At 40.5% G+C, this 22,897-nt stretch overlaps 1 protein-coding gene across 1 annotated transcript in view; it reads right to left on the minus strand.

Annotated features, from left to right (window-relative positions):
- Positions 1-2,227, minus strand: part of LOC127632561 (NMDA receptor synaptonuclear signaling and neuronal migration factor) — a 29,324-nt gene extending 27,097 nt beyond the window's left edge. The window contains exons 1-2 of the mRNA XM_052111206.1: positions 2,200-2,227; positions 143-202 (exon numbers count right to left, since the gene is read on the minus strand). Coding sequence (XP_051967166.1) covers positions 143-202; positions 2,200-2,227 — 88 coding nt within the window. The remainder of the gene's footprint in view (positions 1-142; positions 203-2,199) is intronic.
- Positions 2,228-22,897: the final 20,670 nt, after the last annotated feature.

Consider the following 22,897-nt stretch of genomic DNA (forward strand, 5'->3'; position numbering starts at 1 on the left):
GCTATGGAATTAATGTTGAAATTAAAATGGTGATGTTTGTAAGGACACCTACTGGAAGTACTAATACATGCAGCATTTAAGTACTTGACAAACTGTAAAATAGGTCAAAAGAAAGTAGGGGATGTAGTTGAATGGGCCTAACCTGATCCGTTGCGATTTTCTGGGTGAGTGTGAGAAAAGTATTCTCCAAATGCTCGAGCTGCTCTGCAGAGAGATAAAAAAACACCAAATCAACTCATGGAAATAAAAAAAATGTCTTTCTTAACACACTTTCACATAACTGCTGCTTTCAGACTGAGCAGAGTTCATGCCTCGCTCAAAGTTGTCAATGATAATTATCTTTCAAACAGCTTCCGTAGCTTTCTGTCACAGTGTCGTAGAGAGAATTTACTGATCACTTACTGATCAAAGTCATTTTAGCACAAATTTAAGCTGGTCTCCCAGCCTGGTCAAGATGAAAATTGCCAAAACCCATCTAAAACCTGCCAGAAAACCAGTATGACCAGGATGGGAGACAAGCAAACCAACTTAGGCTGGTTTTGGATGGAATTTGTTTAGTAGAGATGTCAGCTTTTCACAAAAATATTTCTCAATACCCACATCACAGAACATATTGCTACAAACCTAACTCAATATAAAGTATTTCTCACAAACCCGAAAAGATCACAAGTGAAAATGACAAAACATTGGTAGATAATGTCATGTGATGTGGGCTCCAATTTCAACAACAATTTCAAGTCATACCTGCAAATGCTTTCAGGAGAAATAAGCAAACCTCCTCAATTCCATGACTTCACGGGGCAATGAGGTGTAAAACAAAGTACAAATCTGGACCTATTCCATGGGACTTTCAATGTCAGGTCACTTAGAGGGAGTACAGCTGTGGTATGAGAACATGGCTACCACTCCCTGTTTTATGCAGGGTGAGAGTTATAGCTCAGAATGTAGAGACAGGAGGGGTGATAGAGATATATCATGAAGATAAGATATAATAAGAAAGAATAATAAATTATTCTATATGATTAAGTGAGACATATGAGCTAAACAATAAAAAGCAAAATTCTGAGAACTCTCTCGATGTTGTGATTAAGGATGATTCTAAGGGCCCCAGAGTTTTTCGCTGCATTATTTTGTGATAAATACTTCACACTGGTTAGCTAAAATTAAGACTGCTTTTACTTGATGATAAAAAATTACAAAATTCTGCTTTGAAGCACTATAAAGAATGTCAAACATCTCATAAGGCCAGACAGCCCCGAAAGTTTAAACAGCACTGATGAGGAAAAGTTGAGAAAACATAGAGTAGCATGAACAACTTAGTAACAGGTATTATTTGAAAGAAATTATATAGATTAATATTAAAATTATAAATGGGGAAGAAGAAATCTACTTAGTTTTTATTATAAAAAGCAGTTCCCTATCTGTCACTCACTCCATGTTGTGTCGATGTAGTGACACTAGGGGTCAGATTTGGGAGCCCCAAACACCTCTGATATTTGAGAAAATGTCAATGAGAATTGGCGAGTTGAATTTACATGCCTCTCCCCCAGACATACAGGTATAAAAGGAGATGGCTTGCAACCACTTATTTAGATTTGTTCTTCTGAGCCGAGCGGTGTTGAGAAATCCACCAGCATTCCATTCCCCTCTGAAGCAAAAAGAAAGTGTAAAACAGCTGTTGGATGTACGGTGCATTACAGGGGGTTTACGCTTTCTCGTACAGATAAGTGCAGAAAACCCCTGAGAGCTTCACCAGCTACACTTGAGGAAAATTAAAGAGTATTTCTCTTTTTAAAGATGCCATTCCGTTTATGTGCAATTCCTGGATGTGGACGTTATCTCTCTGCCTGTGATGGCCATGATCGCTGTCTCACGTATTTGGGTCGCAGGCACTCTGAGACACCGTTTGTGAATGGTTCATGTTCTCACTATGAGAACATGACCATGGCAACGTTGCAGTCGTGGCTTTCGTTCTTCAGAGATAAAGCCACTCCAGCCCCTCCCCGCCCCGATCCTTCTGCCTACGTGCACAAGGTTGCGAACTGGTGGCAAAGTATTACTGGCCCTGCGGAGGCTTCGGCCGTTGATCTAGGGCAAGCACATTTTAGTCCGGATGGACAACACAGCGACAGTAGCGTATATAAATCACCAAGTACATGACGCTCACGTTGCATGTCGCAATTCACCTGCCATCTCCACCTTTAGAGTCAGCAGCGACTGTAGCCATTGCGGGCCACTCACATCCCAGGCTAACTCAATCGCGCAGCAGACGCGCGGTCACGGCAAGTGACCCTTAGAGGAGATTGGAGTCTCCACCCCCAAGTGGTTCAGCTGATTTGGAGTCGATTCTGTGAAGCGCAGGTAGACCTGTTTGCTTCCCAGAAATCCTCCCACTGCCTGCTATGGTACACCCTGACCGAGGCCCCCCTCAGCACAGACGTGTTGGCACAGAGCTGGCCCCGGGGCCTGTGAAAGTATGCGTTCCCCCAGTGAGCCTGCTTGCACAGACTTTGTGCAAAGTCAGGGAGGATGAAGAACAGGTCGTGTTGGTGGCACCGTACTGGCTCACCAAGACTTGGTTCCAGTTTCATCCTGTGTGTTAGCGGGTACACACAGCTAAGTAAGCAGGCAGCTGCTCGGGTGTACCGCTTGCAATTAGCACCTTTCCCCTACCCGAGAGGATAACTTGCACTTTTTTCCATGTGAGTTCCCAGGGTTGGCGAACCCTGGATGTCTTTCCTCCCCCAGTACCATGCAGCAGTTGAATTTGGCGGAGGAATTAGATGCCAGGCCTAGTACTTGTGAAGTATGTTAGGTCAGCCCTTGTACTTGGGATAGGTGCTCCATATGTGGTGGTTCCCTGTCGGTAACCCATATTAGGTGTTTTCCATGATACAATTTCCCTGACAGTAAACCTGTGTCTTCACTTGGTCAGAGGTCTGTGATCGAAGAGCTCCTCCCTTCCAGTTAAGACCTACCACAGGAACTCCTTCCATTTTTGGTACTTCCTGGTTGGTAAGTCCATGTGATGTATTCTCCACATGTTAACCTCCCCTTCGGACAGGATGTGGTCTCCGCAGAGTCTTTTCTCTGTGGAAAAGGAAACCTTCCCTGGTGCGAATGCTTGGTCCCAGCTAAGTGAATGTTTCATTTAAAAAATTAATAAAATAGAAAAGGTCAAAACAGCTGGTGCGGCCTATTCCCATTGCAAGTTCGCTGATCCCCCCTTGGGGTACAAGGGACTACGTGACTTATGTGGGGCATTGGGAAGGTTATGATGGGGCTGTGTGAACTTGTTACTAGGCACGTGGTAGCCTGACTGCACCTGCACTGCCAATTGACATAACATAGTTCAGCTGGTTGTGGCATTTTGTATGGTGAACCCTAGTGTCACTACATCAACACAATGTCGAGTGAGTGACAGATAGGGAACGTCTTGGTTAGTATTGTTACCTCCATTCCCTGATGGAGGGAATGAGACATTGTGTCCCTCCTGCCACAACACTGAACTACCTGAACTAACTGGTTTTACATTTAGATATTCCAAGAGATTACTTAAAATCAACATATACAACATAAAAATCCAATATTTCCATTTTAAAAACAGTCCCAACACACTAAAAGGACATGATCAAACATTCTAAAATGTATTTGTTCATTTATTGTATAGTTGTTTCTATTTAATTATTTAAGTTATTTTCATGAACTTTTCAAACTTTGATTTGTTTTTAGTGTCTCTTATTGCATGTGCAATCATGATTATGTTCACGTTTATTAATAATGATAATTTTTTATGAGAGAATAAAAGTGTTGTATGTGTTGCAATAAGACAGAGGGCCCAGAGTGCAAAGTTGTCAGGGTGCCCAAAACTCCTAATAGTGCCCCTTTGCATACTGTATTACATACAAACTTTGTGTTATATAATGTTTCTATGATCAGAGCAATTGAAGCTTGTTGTTCCACCTTGATGTTTTTACAAATATGTGGCAGTAAGGGGTAGTCTGTGCACCAGCTGTACAGGCAACATGCCTCGTCCATCCAAAGAGACACACTGTCTGGATCTAGCAGGAATCTCGAGACTTTTTTTTTCAAAATTGCAAAATACGTACAGCCTGATAAAAACACAGCGCTTTTGACTGCATTGTAAAACGAACAATATTTTGACTTAAAGCCACTTATATGCAATGTATACTTGTCAAATATGGTACAAAAGGATAATGTTTAATATTAAAAATGAAGTTACACATAGAGGAAAAATAAAATACTACTAGAAAAGTATAAGGAAGAGCCATAGTAAATTATGATGGAGACACAGACTCGGGTAAGTTCACTCACTGTCTCATTCTGTGGCAGAAAGACACATATTGTGCTGCTATCACACATCACTCCTTGTGTTCTCTTAATAAGATGCACAGTCTTTCATTATTTGTTAAATGGTTAAATGTGCTGTGAATGTTTCATTTTGTCGTAATGTTTGTGCTGTGTATGTTGTGTATTCTGTTAGAAAATGCATCTCTCTCTACCTTTCTGCCAGTGGCAGCCATTATTTCCTGAGTACCCATTTCTATAGTGAGGTTGTGTCCACTAAGTCTGTACCTTGTCAAGGTAGCTCTCAGTTTTTGTCTGTCACTGTGCACAGACAGTCTGCCATGGTGCATTCTCTTTTAGGGCCAATTATGTGAATTGCTGTCATAATTACTATTTTAATAATATTTATGATAATGCTAAGTTATATCCAGTATAAGTATTAAGGTAAAAAGAACATTCTGGTTTGATGTTGACAAAGAGGTACTAGATTTACTGATGGGGCTGTAGGGGTCCCTAAGACAAAAAAAAAAAAAAGTCTAGGAAAAACTGTTATAGATTACATTGCCATACAGTACCTTCATCTAACAGTAGAAAACAGTATAAAGATCCTTGTGGAATATGTGTGTGCTTACGCCACAGGCATTAAAGCCAGTGAAGATGGCTTCCAAAATTATGCAGTTTGTTGTTTTTACCACAAAAAATGGATGCATTTCGACAACAAAATGCCCTCACAATCAGCATGGATGATTTGTACAAATCATTAATGCATTTCAAAGAGCTGTCAAATTCCATTATCAAAGGCATCACTCCACCTCTGAACCATGGGAAAGATTAACACAGAATTCCCCTCCTGTGTGGCCCAGCAAGAACACTCCTAATGCAGCCTAATTACTCACATGCACTGGGGGAGTACACACACCAGGAATGTACAAATGAAAAATAGTACCCAAGCTGTTTCACTCACCTTGCCTATAATTTAGTCCACAACCACACAATGATGCCTTTCCACACAAGCATTTCTCCTGGTAGCATGCACAAGCTCAAACACATGCACACAGTTAAATATGTTGATTCAAACATGCATTACTACAGTGAGAGTTCACTTTGAAGCCCGCCTCTATACTTACGCTTTTGGAAAAGTGCATGCTACACTAATACAGATGAACTGACAAGCAAGCATCCCCACAAACACACCCCCACAGAGACACACAAACCCAAAATCAGCATATTGTGGGCAAATTGCGCAGTCTTGGCACATCCATGTTGCAGCTCGTACAGATCTCTCTCTCTTTCACCAGATGACCTCAAAATGCTTCTGATTGTCTACATTCAGTAGCCATGGCCACAGTCAGCTTTCACACTGAAAACAATATTTACTTACAGGTGTGACTCTCAAATTGTCCTGTTTGGAGCTTGGATCAGCACAAATACAGTCTGTTTGACGAATAGTCATTGAAGGCCCTTTTCTACTGTATTCTGTTGATAGCAGTGAATAATGTCAAAGTCTTTCCAGCAAGTTAGTCCACTGGCAGCCATCTTTGCAATGCTCCTGGAAAGCTATTTCCAGTTATGAAAGAGCAGCTCCTATCTACTTTAATGGGGAATGACTAAAATCTCCAAAACAATTGGTCAAGACTTTGAAAAAACATATTTCAAGTCAGCAATAAAATCTGACCTCAGATAAGACAAATAAATGAATATATCCCTATTTGCGTGCAAATTCTCGAGTTGATTGACAGGTGATGTGTGTATTTAAAAGGTGATAGACTCTTTTACCTGTAAGGAGGGATTTCTTTTCTATAGCCATAGACCATTGGTCTTTCCAATTTCTCCCATTCATTTTAATAGAAGTGGTCCATCTCTGCTAAATAGTCTCTGATAATGCCTGTAATCATAGTGGCTAATATCAAAGGCAACATCCATAACAACGGAAAGCCATATCACAATTGACACAATGTTTTTTCAAAATTAGTCCAATCGATGAGTTCAAATAAAACTACAGCAGCTTTGAATGTTTTTTTATTGTCATTGTTGAGCTGTTAATTCCCTCTTAAAATGTGGTTGTTAGTCCTGAACATTTCAGTTTGGTATAGATATAGAATGCGGATGACACTCTTGTGTATAACCAAAGTGAATGTGAGTGAACATAACCATATTTAGCACTCTAAAACAGGTTTGACTACTGCTGCTGTGTGAACATAACCTGTGATTTCTTTGTTCTTTGAAAAGCATTAATATTTTTTGCCTAAGCACAAGGCGCAAGCAATTACCCCATATTAACATGACGATAGTTTACTGTTCCTTTTTAATCTAGAAATCATGGACTCAAATTTAAAACAACAAAAAGCTACTCAGTCGGAGAGAATTAAAACATGTATAATACATATTGAAAAGCTCTGTTTGGTATGAGAGGCCCAAATCTCTTACAAACAGACTTTCACTCTCACACACACATACCCTTCTTCTCATGCCTTGTCAGTTTGGGTGAGGGTGTAGCATGTGCATCTGGGAGCATCTCACATGTTTTCTGCCATGTGACAAAACAGAATGGGGAATGGTAGGAAGGAATGAAAGAACAAACGCAGAAGAATGGGATAAGGCGAGAGACAGAAAACTAAGCAGAGTGTGTAAACACAGAGAAGCGTATTAACCATATTTACCAAAGCAGATGCTGTAACCAAGCTGTGAACTACAAGACTGCTGGACGAAACCCCTGCTGTGCTTCAAGAAAAGATGGCAGAAAACAAGTGATTCAGGTGAGCGGTATAAAAAGCAGATATAAAAAGAATCGATACCTATTACAAAAATAAAATACAAATAATGATTTGAAATTATTATCATCCTCGTTTAGTTGCTCCTGAAGAAACTGTGGGAAACAGACAGATTTTATACATAACTTTTGGTCATGTTAAAAGCTGTGCACGCTTCTGTCAAATGCAATTTCCTAAAAACTCACTATTTCCTTTATTAGGGGTTACGTATTTGGAACACGTCAGATTTATTTCTTCTCCAGATATTGCTTGTTGCGGCTTTGTATGGAATAACATTGGCTAGAACCCACAGTACCAACATATGGATTTACGGAAACTTATTTGGAGAAATTAACCCTTAACTTAGTACCACAAAGGGATCAGCCATTAAAACAATGCTCCTGAGAGGAGGAATTTACCATTTTCTTTTCTTTATATGAATGAATCTGATGCATATTCTCATTATAATATATTTACATCTGTAAATTGACGTGCATTGTATTTTTCTTTTACTGCCAATATTGACCAAACTAACAAAAAAAATGTGTTCTATCTATCCCATCCATCCATCCATCCATCCATTAACTTGGACACTAATACACTCAGACACATACTGAAAGCACAAGGTTATACTGCATCTGTGCACAATGGCAGCATGGGTAAAAGGAGAGTACAGATAACACACACGGAACATGAAACATGGGAGATGTTTCCACCCTGGAGCTGTTCATGCACTGCTGTTTTCATGTGTCTGCTCACACACAATGAGAAGCAGAAATTTGTGATTTTGCTCTGCATGCCACTTTGACGTTAGCAGACTGCTTTAGTGTGCCATGCTAATTTAGTGAAAAGTAAATACAATTTGTTCCCGAGTGCCTTGGTGTGCTTTAAGCACATGTGTGGAATGATCCCTTTCTCTTGCATTCGTTTTACTCCTCCTCAAAATGAACTTGCAAACGTTGTGTTCTATTTGCTTATTTGATTTCTTAGTGTCATTTTTATATACTTAAACTCTCATCTCAAACTGTTCTCACTGCCAGCTTAGAGTTTTTGTCATTGACAGCTAGAATTTATGTAAGCTTGTTGTGTGAACTAAATACTGAGTCATATTCATTTCTGAAAACCTTCAACATCTGCCACTGGCATTAAAATGGTAAAATCTCATTATCAATTTATGGACACTTGATGAGCAGATCTCTAAATTATTTTCTCTAGCAAACATAAAACATGTCACTTTAAATGGCTATTGACCAAACTTTCCTAGCTGAGCCATAGTTTTTTAGACCTTTCAGATCAACAGGAATAGTTTAACCAAAAATTTTAATTCTCATCTTTACTCACCCTTATACTCAAACTCGTATTACTTTTTCTTCTGCAGTAAGAAACATACAAAAATATTTTATTTTGATATTTTGTGATGATCATATCCCAATTAAAAATATATTTGTTTATGTGGCACAGAAGAAATAAAGTTAAGTTTGAGATGATATAAGGTGAGTAAATGATGAGAGAAATATCATTTTTGGTCAAACTATTCCTGGAAGTTAAAGGAGGAAGTGAGATGGCTACTTATATTATATTATTCCTAATCACCAGTAGAAGTTTGCCAAACTTTGCACTGTTGTTTGCTGTGGGGTAATATCTACACTCACTGAGCACTTTATTATGAACACTATGGTCCTATGGATGCTTTTTTTGGGGGGGGGGTGCTTTTCTGCTTTTCTGCTCTAGAGTCTGCTCTAGCAAACTCTAGAGCAGAGGTCGGCAAACTTTTTGACATGGAATGCCATTTTTTATTTCACTGGTCAATGGCTGTGCCAGTCAAAAAGACTATCCGCATATAGTTTGAGAGAAAGAAATATGATATAAACATGATCCAGCATATTAATTTTCACAGAGCATCTTGTGAAAGTGATTTTTACATTTTGTCATACATTTTTCAAAATCACACAGAGGGGTAGTCACTAGCAAACAACAGTGAGAAAGGAGCAGGTTATTTTATTTATATGATGTATTTCTCACCTGCATTCCAATCTACATATTGATGTAATCCTTCCTCATGATCCCTCAGCATGTTTTCATCAGCTAAATGGAGACTAAATACTATATAAGTGTGATGAGACTCACAAGCCGATCAACTATTTAGCCATTTTTGGTGAACAGCACCTGCAAAATAGTATTTCCAGGTTTAATGAATATATTGAATAGACTCAGATTTTTGAACTCCACGATGTGGGTTTATGTGTCCTATTTTAATCGCTTAATGTAAATTTTGAGTGTTACTGGTTTAAGGGGGGTGTACCTTTATGTGAAATATCAATGATTAATATTGAGTGGTGGTGGCGTAGTGGGCTAAAGCACTAAACTGTTAAGCAGAAGGTTTCTGGTTCGATCCCCACAGCCACCACCATTGTGTCCTTGAGCAAGGCACTTAACTCCAGGTTGCTCCGTGGGGATTGTCCCTGTAATAAGTGCACTGTAAGTCACTTTGGATAAAAGCGTCTGCCAAATGCAGGAACAAATGAAACACTGAATGCAGGCTGTCATCCATGCAACCTGATCGATGCAAAGCAGGCAAAAGTTAAGTGCTGCCGGCTCGTGATGCATGAACAGATTCCACGCGCTGCACGCACTGTTAGGTAGCCTATTGTAACACGGTTAAGGTTGGGAAAGGAGGAGGCAGGAACCGGCCGAACAGTCAAAATATGACTTAATAAGAACTTAAACAAAAAGACACACATAACACAAACGCACACATGGTAGATGCATCTCCGCTGCATTTATCCCTCTACTCGGGTCATTAGCCCAAATAGGGTCCGGGTGTGCATAGTCACAAAACAAAACAAAAACAAAAAAGAGGAGAAAAAACTTGCTCGCCGGTTTCCCAGACACACCGTCGCCTGGTCCTCGATCACTCCACCACCCTCTGGCGGGTGACAGCTGCTCCTCCCCGGGTGGACCGGAGGCAGTCCTCCGACCCCTGGTAGATGGAACTGTTGGAACCCCTCTGCGTTTTGCCGGCTGGTAGGGAACTCCTCCGCCTCCATGTGGCCGGCACCGAGCCCCTCCTCCCCTCGTGGATGGCGGCCATTCCTCCACATTCAGGCAGACGGGAGCAACTCCTCCGTCCCCCGGTACACAGCAACAACTGCTCCTTTGGGTGAATGGCAGTGGCAAGAACTCCACGACAGCGCATCCTTCCTGGGTTTCGTCACCAATGTAACATGGTTATGGTTGGGAAAGGAGGGGGCAGTACCCGGCTGAACAGTCAATAATATTTAGTAGGTACTTAAACAAAAAGACACAGAACACAAACGCACACATGGCAGCTGCATGTGGCTCTCTCTCTCTCCAACTGCCGCATTCCGCTGCATTTATCCCTCTCCTCGGCTGATTAGTCAGGCCTGTCCCGGCCCCGCCCTCCTCCTCATCACTCCTATACTGCAGTCTCGTTACATTTTTACTTTTTGTTTAGCCTACCAAAAGGCTCAAGAGGCTCTATTGAAGGATGTTTCTGAGCAAACTATATAGGACATGATACCAAACCTAATGCCCATGAGTAAGCATTGTTTCTCATTTCACAAGCAAAAATATTAGCAAGTAATAACCTTTATATAATAACTGTTTATATATAAACAAACATTTATGTATAAATCTTAAAGGCACAGTAGCAAAAAACAACCAGAGAGCGGGTGGAAAAGGGTTATGATTTTCATGTAAAACTAAAGTATGACTAGGCATTACAGATCAGCCTGTGAGACAATGGGGAGGCTTGTGTACTGTATCTGTAGCCACTCATGGCATAATTCTAATTAGCTTGTACTGACATTGCAGCCTGGTCCTCACTTTCTGTCCATGTCTTTGGATGCAGGGGAAACTTAAAAGGGAAAGGAAAGTGAGGAGAAACAGGGTCCAACAATAATAAGTCAAAAGAGGTCACCATTCTACTTTCATTTTCTATAATTTTACAACCCCAAAGCTACAGTAATCCACTTCTAGCAAATATTCGCTTTGGCTTGGAAAAAGAAAGTACTGTGTGTTGTGTTTTAAAAAAGAAATTGTGGGACTTTAAAGTGTCCTATGTTCTGTTGTTCTAATGCTCAGTTGTTATAGCATCAATTTAGTTTTTAATATTCTGTTTCTGTATTGTTTTCTATTCAGTTCATACATTTTAATGTTTTTCTTGTACATTTATTAATTCTATAGTGATTAGATACTGTATATCCTGTAGTTTTTGTTTGTGGCCTACTTTTCTTAACTTGCATGTGAGAATATGAACTAATTGAGGTTATCTGTCTCTGCCTTGTTGTCAAGGTAAGGGAGAGACACAGAATAAGCCCATAGGCAGATAAATGACTAGTTCAAAGGTTCAGGTGCTATGATGAATAAAGCATACATGCATATTGGAGTGCATGAACAGGTGCAAGCATACTGTAGGTTAATTGCTTGCAAATGTGTAGAAATATCAAACATTTGGAGGGGCTTTGTTATAAGTTAATACTCTATTGAGTAAATTCTCAGTTTCTCGTTGGCTGATGTATACAGCCATAAATGAGTTTGTCTTTTCTTCTAAAATAATTTCTATAGATTGATGAGCAACCATTCAATACAGAACACATGCTGGATTACACTCAACCATGATCCAAAACACTGCATAGCATTTGATCTGATCGCATCTCCAACCTTATACTAAGTAAGGTTGGAAATGTAAATTACATCAGAAATCATTCTATGGTCAGAAGGCCATTTCAAGCAATTTCAGACTCCACTGAGGCCTGTGTAGTACAGTCCAGACCATTTCCAAACTGTCTGTAAATGCATCTTACACAACCATAACACATATGAGAACACTATTTCAACAAGTATTACATCAGTAGCAGAGACAGAGGACACTTAAAGGGATCAAGCATCCTCATGTCCAGATCAAGAATTCATCCTGTTTGTTTCTCTGCACAAGTGAGTTCATAGATCGGACAAGTCAGAAACTACCAAGCTAAATAAATTAATTATAGAGGGAGGATGAATAAGAGATCAGGTCCACAGACTGTCACAGAGGGAGTCTTGAGTGCTGTTCAAAAGTTTGGTAGCAGCTGATTAAGGAAACCACTGTGGTGCCATGATGAATAATGGTTGGTTTATTTATACTATTTTTTAAAGGTCGTTGACTGCGAGTGGGTGGAATTAGCGAGTGAGTGAAATAGTGAGTGAGTGAGTGAGCATTCACATTAAAGGGATAGTTTACCCAAAAATTAATTCTCTCATCATTTATGCCATCCCAGATGTGTATGACTTTCTTCCTTCTGCTGAACGCAAACAAATATTTTTAGAAGAATATTTCAGCTCTGTACGGTCATACAATGTAAGTGAATGGTGACCAAAATATTTAAGCTTCAGAAAGCAGAAAGCACATAAAGGCCACATAAAAGCTATCCATAAGACTCCAGTGTTTAAATCCATGTCTTCAGAAACAATATGAAAGCTGTGGGTGATAAACAGATTAATATTTAAATCCTTTTAAGTGGAGATTGATAGGAAAAAAGGACTTAAATATTTATCTGTTTCTCACCCACATCTATCATACCACTTCAGAAGATATGGATTTAACCACTGTAGAATGGATTTATGTCCTTGTGGAGATTCAAAATTTTGGTCACCATTCACTTGCACATAGACCTTAAGAGCTGAGATATTTTTCTAAAAATATTTGTTTGTGTTCAGCAGAAGAAAGAAAGTCAAACAAATCTGGGATGGCATTAGGGTGTGTAAATGATGAGAGAATTTACATTTTTGTGTGAACTATTCCTTTAACCTTTGCTTTGCTTTGCTTTCCATTCACTGAAAGGCATCAGTGTAAAAGACTTTAAGTCTGTCATTAATGTCCTTTTGTTAGGCTACTATGAAAATTGTTAATAGTTTATTATTACTCTAACTAATAAACTAATTCATAATACGCAATAAACTGTTAAGCATTGTAGCAAATATGAGTGTAGAAATGTTCACGCTAACATCTTGTAATCTTGTATTACCATATATATATATATATATATATATACTCACCTAAAGGATTATTAGGAACACCTGTTCAATTTCTCATTAATGCAATTATCTAATCAACCAATCACATGGCAGTTGCTTCAATGCATTTAGGGGTGTGGTCCTGGTCAAGACAATCTCCTGAACTCCAAACTGAATGTCAGAATGGGAAAGAAAGGTGATTTAAGCAATTTTGAGCGTGGCATGGTTGTTGGTGCCAGACGGGCCGGTCTGAGTATTTCACAATCTGCTCAGTTACTGGGATTTTCACGCACAACCATTTCTAGGGTTTACAAAGAATGGTGTGAAAAGGAAAAACATCCAGTATGCGGCAGTCCTGTGGGCTGAAAATGCCTTGTTGATGCTAGAGGTCAGAGGAGAATGGGCCGACTGATTCAAGCTGATAGAAGAGCAACTTTGCCTGAAATAACCACTCGCTACAACCGAGGTATGCAGCAAAGCATTTGTGAAGCCACAACACGCACAACCTTGAGGCGGATGGGCTACAACAGCAGAAGACCCCACCGGGTACCACTCATCTCCACTACAAATAGGAAAAAGAGGCTACAATTTGCAAGAGCTCACCAAAATTGGACAGTTGAAGACTGGAAAAATGTTGCCTGGTCTGATGAGTCTGGATTTCTGTTGAGACATTCAGATGGTAGAGTCAGAATTTGGCGTAAACAGAATGAGAACATGGATCCATCATGCCTTGTTACCACTGTGCAGGCTGGTGGTGGTGGTGTAATGGTGTGGGGATGTTTTCTTGGCACATTTTAGGCCCCTTAGTGCCAATTGGGCATCGTTTAAATGCCACGGCCTACCTGAGCATTGTTTCTGACCATGTCCATCCCTTTATGGCCACCATGTACCCATCCTCTGATGGCTACTTCCAGCAGGATAATGCACCATGTCACAAAGCTTGAATCATTTCAAATTGGTTTCTTGAACATGACAATGAGTTCACTGTACTAAAATGGCCCCCACAGTCACCAGATCTCAACCCAATAGAGCATCTTTGGGATGTGGTGGAACGGAGCTCGTGCCCAGGATGTGCATCCCACAAATCTCCATCAACTGCAAGATGCTATCCTATCAATATGGGCCAACATTTCTAAAGAATGCTTTCAGCACCTTGTTGAATCAATGCCACGTAAAATTAAGGCAGTTCTGAAGGTGAAAGGGGGTCAAACACAGTATTAGTATGGTGTTCCTAATAATCCTTTAGGTGAGTGTATATATGTAGGGGCGGGACATTTCCCACATCTAATGCTGATACACAAAGCATATACATTTAATACAATACAATATATTGTATATATATATATAAATAAATTGAACTTGTATATATATACATATATATATATATATATATATATATATATATATATATATATATATTATACGCTGTGGCTCATTTTAGCCCGTTTCGCCACCGACCCACCGACCCGCTCGGTTGTCCCAATGGCCAGTCGGCCCCTTATCGCCCTAAAGTGCGTCGGCCCACCAGGATAATGCCCGGTATGCCAGATATATATATATATATATATATATATATATATATATTGTATTAAATGTATATGCTTTGTGTATCAGCATTAGATGTGGGAAATGTCCCGCCCCTTACTGAAACGGAAAATATGATTGGTTAGCAAATATCCAATCACTTATTAGGACTGTCTGTCTTGCTATTGCCATCAGTGGCGCTCCGCAGCTCCGTGCGCATTTAGGGAGAATATCTTTACACTTAAAACATACAAACACACACACGCACGCAATTCACTCAAAGGTGAATGCTGCGGCATCGCGTTGGTAGAATGAAAAGGACTACTCGTTGTTCTGGCGGCCATACTTATCATCACATATTTCAGGTGGGCATACGTAAAATCCTTAGAAAGATAGGTAGGCATACGGCGTATGCCCTAGACTACACCTCTTAGATGGAGTTGGGAGATATATATAGTTTATCTCCCGTGGAAATATATGAATATCAACTAACAAACAGGCAATGGGGTCTGAGGTGCTCATTTTCATGACGACTGTCAAAATCGTCGTCGTGTCACGAAAATGTCTTATGAATATTTACATACAGGGTAGGCTACTAGGATGAGATCTTTGGATAGCATATTTGCTTGATATGCAAAAACTAATTTTAAAGTAACACAAACTAACAAAATGTTAATAGCCGAACACTATTACGAATGATTTGATAAACATTTAGCTGAAACTAGCCTACTATTTTGTAAATCAATAAATTGTGAAAAAAATCCAAACAACAACATCCTACATAGGGCTACTCCAACACGTAGCCTACATCACCCAGACATCTATTTGAAATGTGTGTTTACATCTGGAAGACGTAATTTTTAAAGTTGTTTGCTGATCTTGCAATACGTCTCTAAGACAATAAGTAGGCTATGTATCGGATGTCAGTAAGACATTCAGCAGATTACTTTGAGTCGTTTGTGATTTATAATGTTTGTAAATTTGATCTTTTTAAGATGTTTGGCAGATGTTAATTAGATTGTGATGCTTTACAGATGAAAATATTTAAAAGAGACATCTCAGAGATGTACGTGTGCTATCTGGGAATTATAGTGTGACGCTTTCTAGACGAAATGATCTAAAACCGGAGATGTCTGCTATCTGGGATGTCATCTTCCCAAAAGTCAAAGTAGACTTTCGAAATGATCTATGAAAATAAAGCAAACGTAATTTGACTAGACAGTAGAACAGCACATATATGCCTATATTTTAATAAAACCCTGTTAAAAGTAGCTGTCAGGTCAAACTTCAATGTAGCATCCTATAGGCTAGGTTATTGGTAATTCATACAAAGTGCTGTCAACATGATTTAATCAAACGCATGTCCGTCTTAACTGGCACTGTTGCATCTCTGACATTTGTAATAGATCATGCATCAGCAACAATATTCAATCATATAAAATAATACACGAGTTCTGTACTGAACAGCAGACTCAAAAAGTCCATAACAGCATACGATACGCAACTCCGTCCATCCATGAGGCGCGCTGCCCCTCTCACTCTGTGCTACAACAGAGATAGGCTACTCACCTAACTTTTGCGGCAACAGAAGAAATCGCATCATTCTTTAAATTCTTCTTGGACACGGCAGTTCCCATGCTGCAGTGGAAACGACCAGTGTGAAAAAACAGCTCATTCCATTCGTCTAATCTGCAATGGTGGACAGATTTGCACAATACAAACAAATCATCCGCAGAATTCTGATGGAAATCACCACCTCACTTCTCCCTGATTGAAAGTGCTACGTAAGCTATTCTATGTCAGATGTTCCGTTTAGGAATGAAATGTCCACCAGAATGTTACTACATGAAGAGTACGGTCTGTCGTGAGCGGAGTTCAGCTATGTAGTTCAGCCAATAGTACACTCTCTCTCTCTCTCTCTCTCTCTCTCTCTCTCTCTCTCTCTCTCTCTCTCTCTCTCTCTCTCTCTCTCTCTCTCTCGCTCTCTCTCTCACACTCTCTCACTCTCTATATATCTATCTCACTCGCTAACTTTCTGCAATATATGCTATGTGTAACTATCTATGTATCTCTATCTCTATATCACTATAAATATGAAGACTCCACTGATATCAGTTAAACTTAAAGCTGTTTTATTCTACATGGAGTGGGTCCGCACATTTTATTTGTACAGCGCCTTTTACAACACACATCGTTTCTAAGCAGCTTTACAGAAGAGCAGGCATTAACAGAAGATAAAACTGTAATATCTATAATGTCTTAGAGTCATCATTGTGTAGTTTTATAAAATATGATTGTGAATTGTGTATAAAAATAAGTAATTAAATAATAATTGTATTTATAACCCCAGTGAGCAAGCCGAAGGTGACTGTCAAGCAGGGCTGGACTGGTAATCTGGCATACCGAGCATTTTCCCGGTGGGCAAACAGAGGCGGACTAGCCATCTGGAGAACTGAGCGGGCCGGTGGGTCAGCCACGAAATGTGCCAAATGGGCCACGATAATCTAAAATGGGCCGCCACGTCATGCATAACGGACCACAAAATGGCGCCGTGATATGCAGAAAAGGGCAGTAAACACCATCTTTTCAAGCAACATCTTTTGGGCCAGTTGCCATGTAAAATCCCGGGCCAGTTGCCATGTAAAATGTATCTTCTCAGTCCAGCCCTGGTGGCAAGGAACAAAAAACTCCATAAGATGTTGGTTAATGGAGAAAAATAACCTTGGGAGAAACCAGAATCACTGTGGGGGCCAGTTCCCCTCTGGCTAACATAATGAATATAATGCCGATATTACTTATGTATAGTGTGAGTCTTGGTTTAAAATTAAGTTAAGAGTCAGCGTGTTAAGAGTCAGCGTTTAAACAAAGATTTTGTATGAATTGTAAGATTAATGACTAATGTCTTTGAAGAGCATTCTGGATTAACTGTAGAAGTTCACATAGATACAATTGTCCTTGTTAGTTGGCTGATGAAGGCTTTTGTTGGGAATTAATTAATAGTCTATGTTTTCCATTTCAAGAGTGTAGTCCATCATTAGACCGAGGTGATGCAGGCAGAGATCAGTTAGGTGCATCGCAGTTCAACCTGGCCTGTAATTTCAGTGAGGTCTATCCTAAATCCATGGTTCAGGCAATGGCATATGAAGTATCTCATGTCTTATTGTTGGTGTTGGCATCAGTTCATCCTCTGACGTTCATCATAAATGTGATGTTTGGCTGACACCGGCTGCTATTAGTCATCATCACACAACAACATGTAGAAGTGGAGTGCAACACGAAGCAGGGATGGAGCTGGATCCAGACTCTTCTGGTGACTTTAGGATTGGCGTCTCGAGGTTAAGACAGGGAAACATATAAAATAATATTAGCATAGATGCCATGCAGAGTTATACATCATGGTCACTGTTTCTGGTTCCGGCAGACCTAACTAAAGCAGCCTAATTTTGAGTTGAAGGATAAATTAGGTGTATGCCTGGCTAAATAGATGAGTCTTTAGTCTAGACTTAAACTGAGTGAGTGTGTCTGCATCTTGAACATTGTTAGGGAGATTATTTCATAGATTAGGAGCCAAATATGAAAAGGATCTACATCCTTTTGTGGATTTTGATATTCTATGAACTATTAACAGGCCAGAATTTTGCGATCTTATTGAACGTGATGGAATGTGGTAGAAGGTCACTTAAATACTGCAGAGCTTGACCATTCAAAGCTTTGTACGTAGTTAACAGAATTTAAAAATTAATATGAAATTTAACAGGTAGCCAATTGTAACAATGATAAAATGGGGCTAATATGATCATATTTCTTGGTTCTCATCAGCACTCTGGCTGCTGCATTGTGAATTAATTGAAGTTTATTTATTGAACTTGGTGAACATCCTCCCAGTAATATATTACATCTAGTCTAGTCTTGAGGTCATGAACGAATTAATTAGTTTTTTGGCATCAGTAACAGAGAGCACGTGTCGTAATTTAGCAATATTTCTTAAGTGGAAGAATGCTGTTCTACAAACATTGGTAATTTGATTTTCAAAGTACAGACTGGTATCAAATATAAGTTATTCGCTGTTGAAGATGATGTAACAGTACATATTAGCGTTTTTGGTCCAATAATTAGTACCTAATTAGTAAATGAAAACGTTTGATTTTAAATTATGTTATGTGTCAGTGTCCAAGATGACTCAAAGACAAAAGTTACTGAGTTACACTCAACATTCACTAACTCACTCACTCACTCACTCATTCACTCTCACACTTTTCTGCAGGACTGTCATATTATTTCCATTGACAATGGTAGTCCATTGCCCACAACCACCTTCTGTAAGTGTCTGAAGGGTGTTTTAGATTTTTTTGAATGGTGATTAAAACATTTAATTAAAATATAATGTATAGATTTGAATCCCTGCAGATTAATGCGAATCACATGCTGTTATTTAAAGACATTGGGAGACGTCACGTTTGTAAAACCAAAAAGAAAAGAGCCTTTTTTAGTCATTTAAAAACTTTAGATTCTAAATTACAGTAGGATTACATGTCTTAGTTTTTGGCATCCTCTTTCTCTGCTGAGGTGTTGACTTTCCTTTGTTGAACTGTTCAGTGTTCAAATAAGGCCATCCCTTAATAATAGCTATGGTCTGTAGATCAAGAGAAGTGTATCTGCCTCATTACCACATTGCTTCTTCCCCCTTTTTGAGGGCAGCTGAAAGCTTACTAAAAATGGCCATTCTACAACCATAACTTTCTAAGATATAGTCATGACTTCTGGGAACAAATAGCAGAAGCTGCTCTTGGTTGGTTTTGCCAGCCTTGTTGCAGAACTACCCAGTTGTTATTTCTATTATCATTTGAAAATGTGAAGTGTACTAGGTAGGTTGCAAGCTGTGGAAACCTCTATAAGGTGTGATTATACCTTTTAAATGGACTTCCTTTTACAAGATAAAATTTTTTTCATAAGTACACAAATCAAGAAAAAACGAATTCAATCAGACAACTTACATACTGTAAAAAAATGTAGTCAGGTAAGGTAAAACTGTGCTCTGTTGAATTTCTAAATAAAATTGTTTTATACACATCCAAACTGTGACTTAATGTGACTAGCAACCAAATCAACATGACTACATTAGGTTACACCAATGAAATAAATGTTAATGGTCAGATCCGGTAGAGATTCTTAAGTATCAATGGAGCATTTTCACATTTTACTGTGCATAGAATACCATTGAAATGCACACAATACTCTTCAGTCCCTCTTATTATCATATATGTGATTTACAGAACATTTAGTCACATATGCACACATTTTACAGGCAGAAAGTAGGTGCTGCAGTGAGAATACGATTACTCAGTTTCAGTCTGATTGGGATGTGGCTGGTCTGAATCCTGTCTGTATCGGCATCGCAGCGCTCAAGCTGAGAAGACATAATGAAAAGATTTCACACAACTGATTATAAAGAACAGAGCCCCAGGTACATTTTAGTTGACATCTGACTTCCATGGCACAGCTATTATGACCAAGTTGTTGATCATAAAGGGGGTGATCATACAGCAAGTTTTGTCAGATTGTGACTGCTTAAAAAATATGATTGACTTATCCAGGGTTTGAGTGTTTTGCGGCAGGCAGGGGGTGATTGTCACACGGTGTGTGCCGCGGCGCCATGCTTGTCTCGGACTCGAGTCTGAATCCAGTGCTGAAGCGGTCTCATATGCATCAACCCCAGCGGCATGGCTGCGGCGGAGGATGCTGTATGCCCCAGGAGTCTCTGGAAGAGTTTTAGAGGGACCGTTGTGTGAATTTGGCAAGGCATCTCAGCACCGGCTGCGCACGCTCGTTGGTGAGACATGCGGACATTGAGACTGAGTCTAACTCCATGCCGAGATAGGAGATGCTCTGAACCGGGGTGAGCTTGCTCTTTTCTCAGTTGACCTCTAGCCCCAAGCGGCTGAGGTGTTTGAGCACCTGGTCTCTGTGAGCGCATAGTAACTCTCGGGAGTGGGCCAGTATGAGCCAGTCGTCGAGGTAATTAAGTATGCGGATGCCGGCTTCTCGGAGCGGGGCAAGAGCTGCCTCTGCGACTTTCGTGAAGACACGAGGGGACAGAGACATACCGAAGGGGAGGACTTTGTACTGGAACGCCTGGCCATCGAACACGAACCGTAGGAAGGGTCGTTGTCGCAGCAGAATTGAGACATGGAAGTACGCGTCCTTCAGGTCTACCACTGCGAACCAATCTAGGTGCTGGACGCATGTTAAGATACATTTGTGCATGAATATTTTGAATGGGAGTTTGAGCAGAGCTCGGTTGAAAACTCGCAGTTCCAAGATCGGTCGTAAGCCGCTGCCTTTCTTGGGTACAATGAAGTAAGGGCTGTAGAAACTCTTCTTCATTTCGGTTGGAGGGACAGGCTCTATCGCGTCTATCGCGTCTGTTCGCCGTGTACTACGGTAAAGCGGACGCCCACAAAGGGGGGCGGGGGCCTGGCAAAATGAATTGTGTAACCGAGTCGGATACCAGAGACAAAGGATATAGCTCTTTTATTGAGAATTTGGGTACCGCTGCCCTGGTTAAGGGGAGCGGCAAATGAAATAAATTCAAAAGAAGATTCTCCTCCCGGCCCTCCACCGGGGGATGGAGTGGTCTTACCATCTCCGGAGCTAACGTCTTGAGCTCTGGGTCGTCCATCTCAGGAGCACCTGGGAGCCTTCCGGGTCCTCGAGGGGGTCCGTGAGACGGGGGTGTCGGGGGTGTTCCAGTCCAAGCCCACGCTGGCGGTGGCCCGGGAAAGCATGTCGGACATCTGAGCGTCAGCCTCAGCTTGGGCACGCTTGCCCGAAGGCAGCAGCCCAAGGGAGTCATCCGCGTCAGACGCCTCATCTGCTTCGAGCTCCAGAGGATAAGCAGGCTGGCAGTGAGGCGAGCCGCTGTTGCCTCGAGCACGGACGGGAGTCAACGAGCGTGCCGGGGGATGGGTGGTCCGGAGCAATGCGGGGGGCGGCTGGAGTGGCTTGCTTTCAGTTGAAAGCGAGCCGCGACCGCAACGTTGTCATGGTCATGCCCTCGCAGTGAGAACATGAACCATCCACAAAACGCAGCCTCGGTGTGATCACTACCCAGACACACGAGACAACGCCTGTGGCCGTCTGAAGCGGAGAGCACTCTAACGCATCCAGGAACTACACAGGGGCGTAAGGGCATCTTTATAAAGACGTGTCCTAAAAAGGACGTTCAACGCCGCTGTGTATTTTGCTCTTTTAGAGAAAATCACTCTTTTAGAGGAAATCACTCTTTTAAATAACTCTCTAGAGTTTGGGTTTCTGCACTGTCGAAGCACCCAGGGGCAATCTGCACTGCCGTGCAAGAAGGAGAAATCGCCGCTGTAATGCGCCCTCAGTCCAACAGCATGCAGAGCATCAGAGGAATACAGGAACAGGTGTGTTTTCACGCGAACAGCATGCACAACCATCGGCTCCGAAGAAATTTTCTAAATGAACTCTAGTATTTCTTCACCTTTATACCCGTATGTCCAGGGGCAGGGTATGCAAATACTGGCTGCCAACTTCTCATTGGCCTTTTTTCATAGATCAGTGGTATATTCGGTGCTCAAGAGAGAGCCCTAGTGTCGCTTCTCCGACACAACGTCGAAGAGAGCGACAGACGGGGAACTCTAATTATAGAACAGTTAAAATTAAATTATAATATTACTAATTTAATGGGATATTTTCAAAAATGGAAATTCTTGCAACATCTTTTTGTGTTCCAAAGAAGAATTAATGTCATATGGGCTCAGAGAGTGAGTAAATGTTGACAGAATTTTCTTTTTTGGACATATTGTTTTTGTTTTGGACAATTTCAAACCCTTGAAATTAGTCAAATTATTGTTCACTCTTTGCGAAAATGTTATTCTTATTTGCCTTTTTTGATGTTATGTGTGCAAAAAAACAAATGCTGAGCAGGCATGTCACAGCAGATAAAATAATACTGGGCTCTTAAATATATGTATCAGCTCTCTTAGCATAGTTGTTGTGGTTGATGCAGCTAGCACTCTCTCTCTCTCGCTCTCTCACACAAGCACACACACACGCACTCACATGCACACACAAAACACACACACACACACACTCTTCCTCTCTTTCCTTCTCTCTCATTCACAACCAGGCACGAAACACATTTGGTGTTTACTGTTCTATAAAAATATTGTAATTTCCTCCGTGTTTTATCTGTTACCATATATTTAATGTATTTCATGATTTTTGACCTATCTATCTATAGATTTAGATGCCATATTGGATGTTTCAGTTCATTG

Source organism: Xyrauchen texanus, chromosome 3, assembly GCF_025860055.1.
Source record: "Xyrauchen texanus isolate HMW12.3.18 chromosome 3, RBS_HiC_50CHRs, whole genome shotgun sequence".
NCBI classification, from domain to species: Eukaryota; Metazoa; Chordata; class Actinopteri; order Cypriniformes; family Catostomidae; genus Xyrauchen; species Xyrauchen texanus.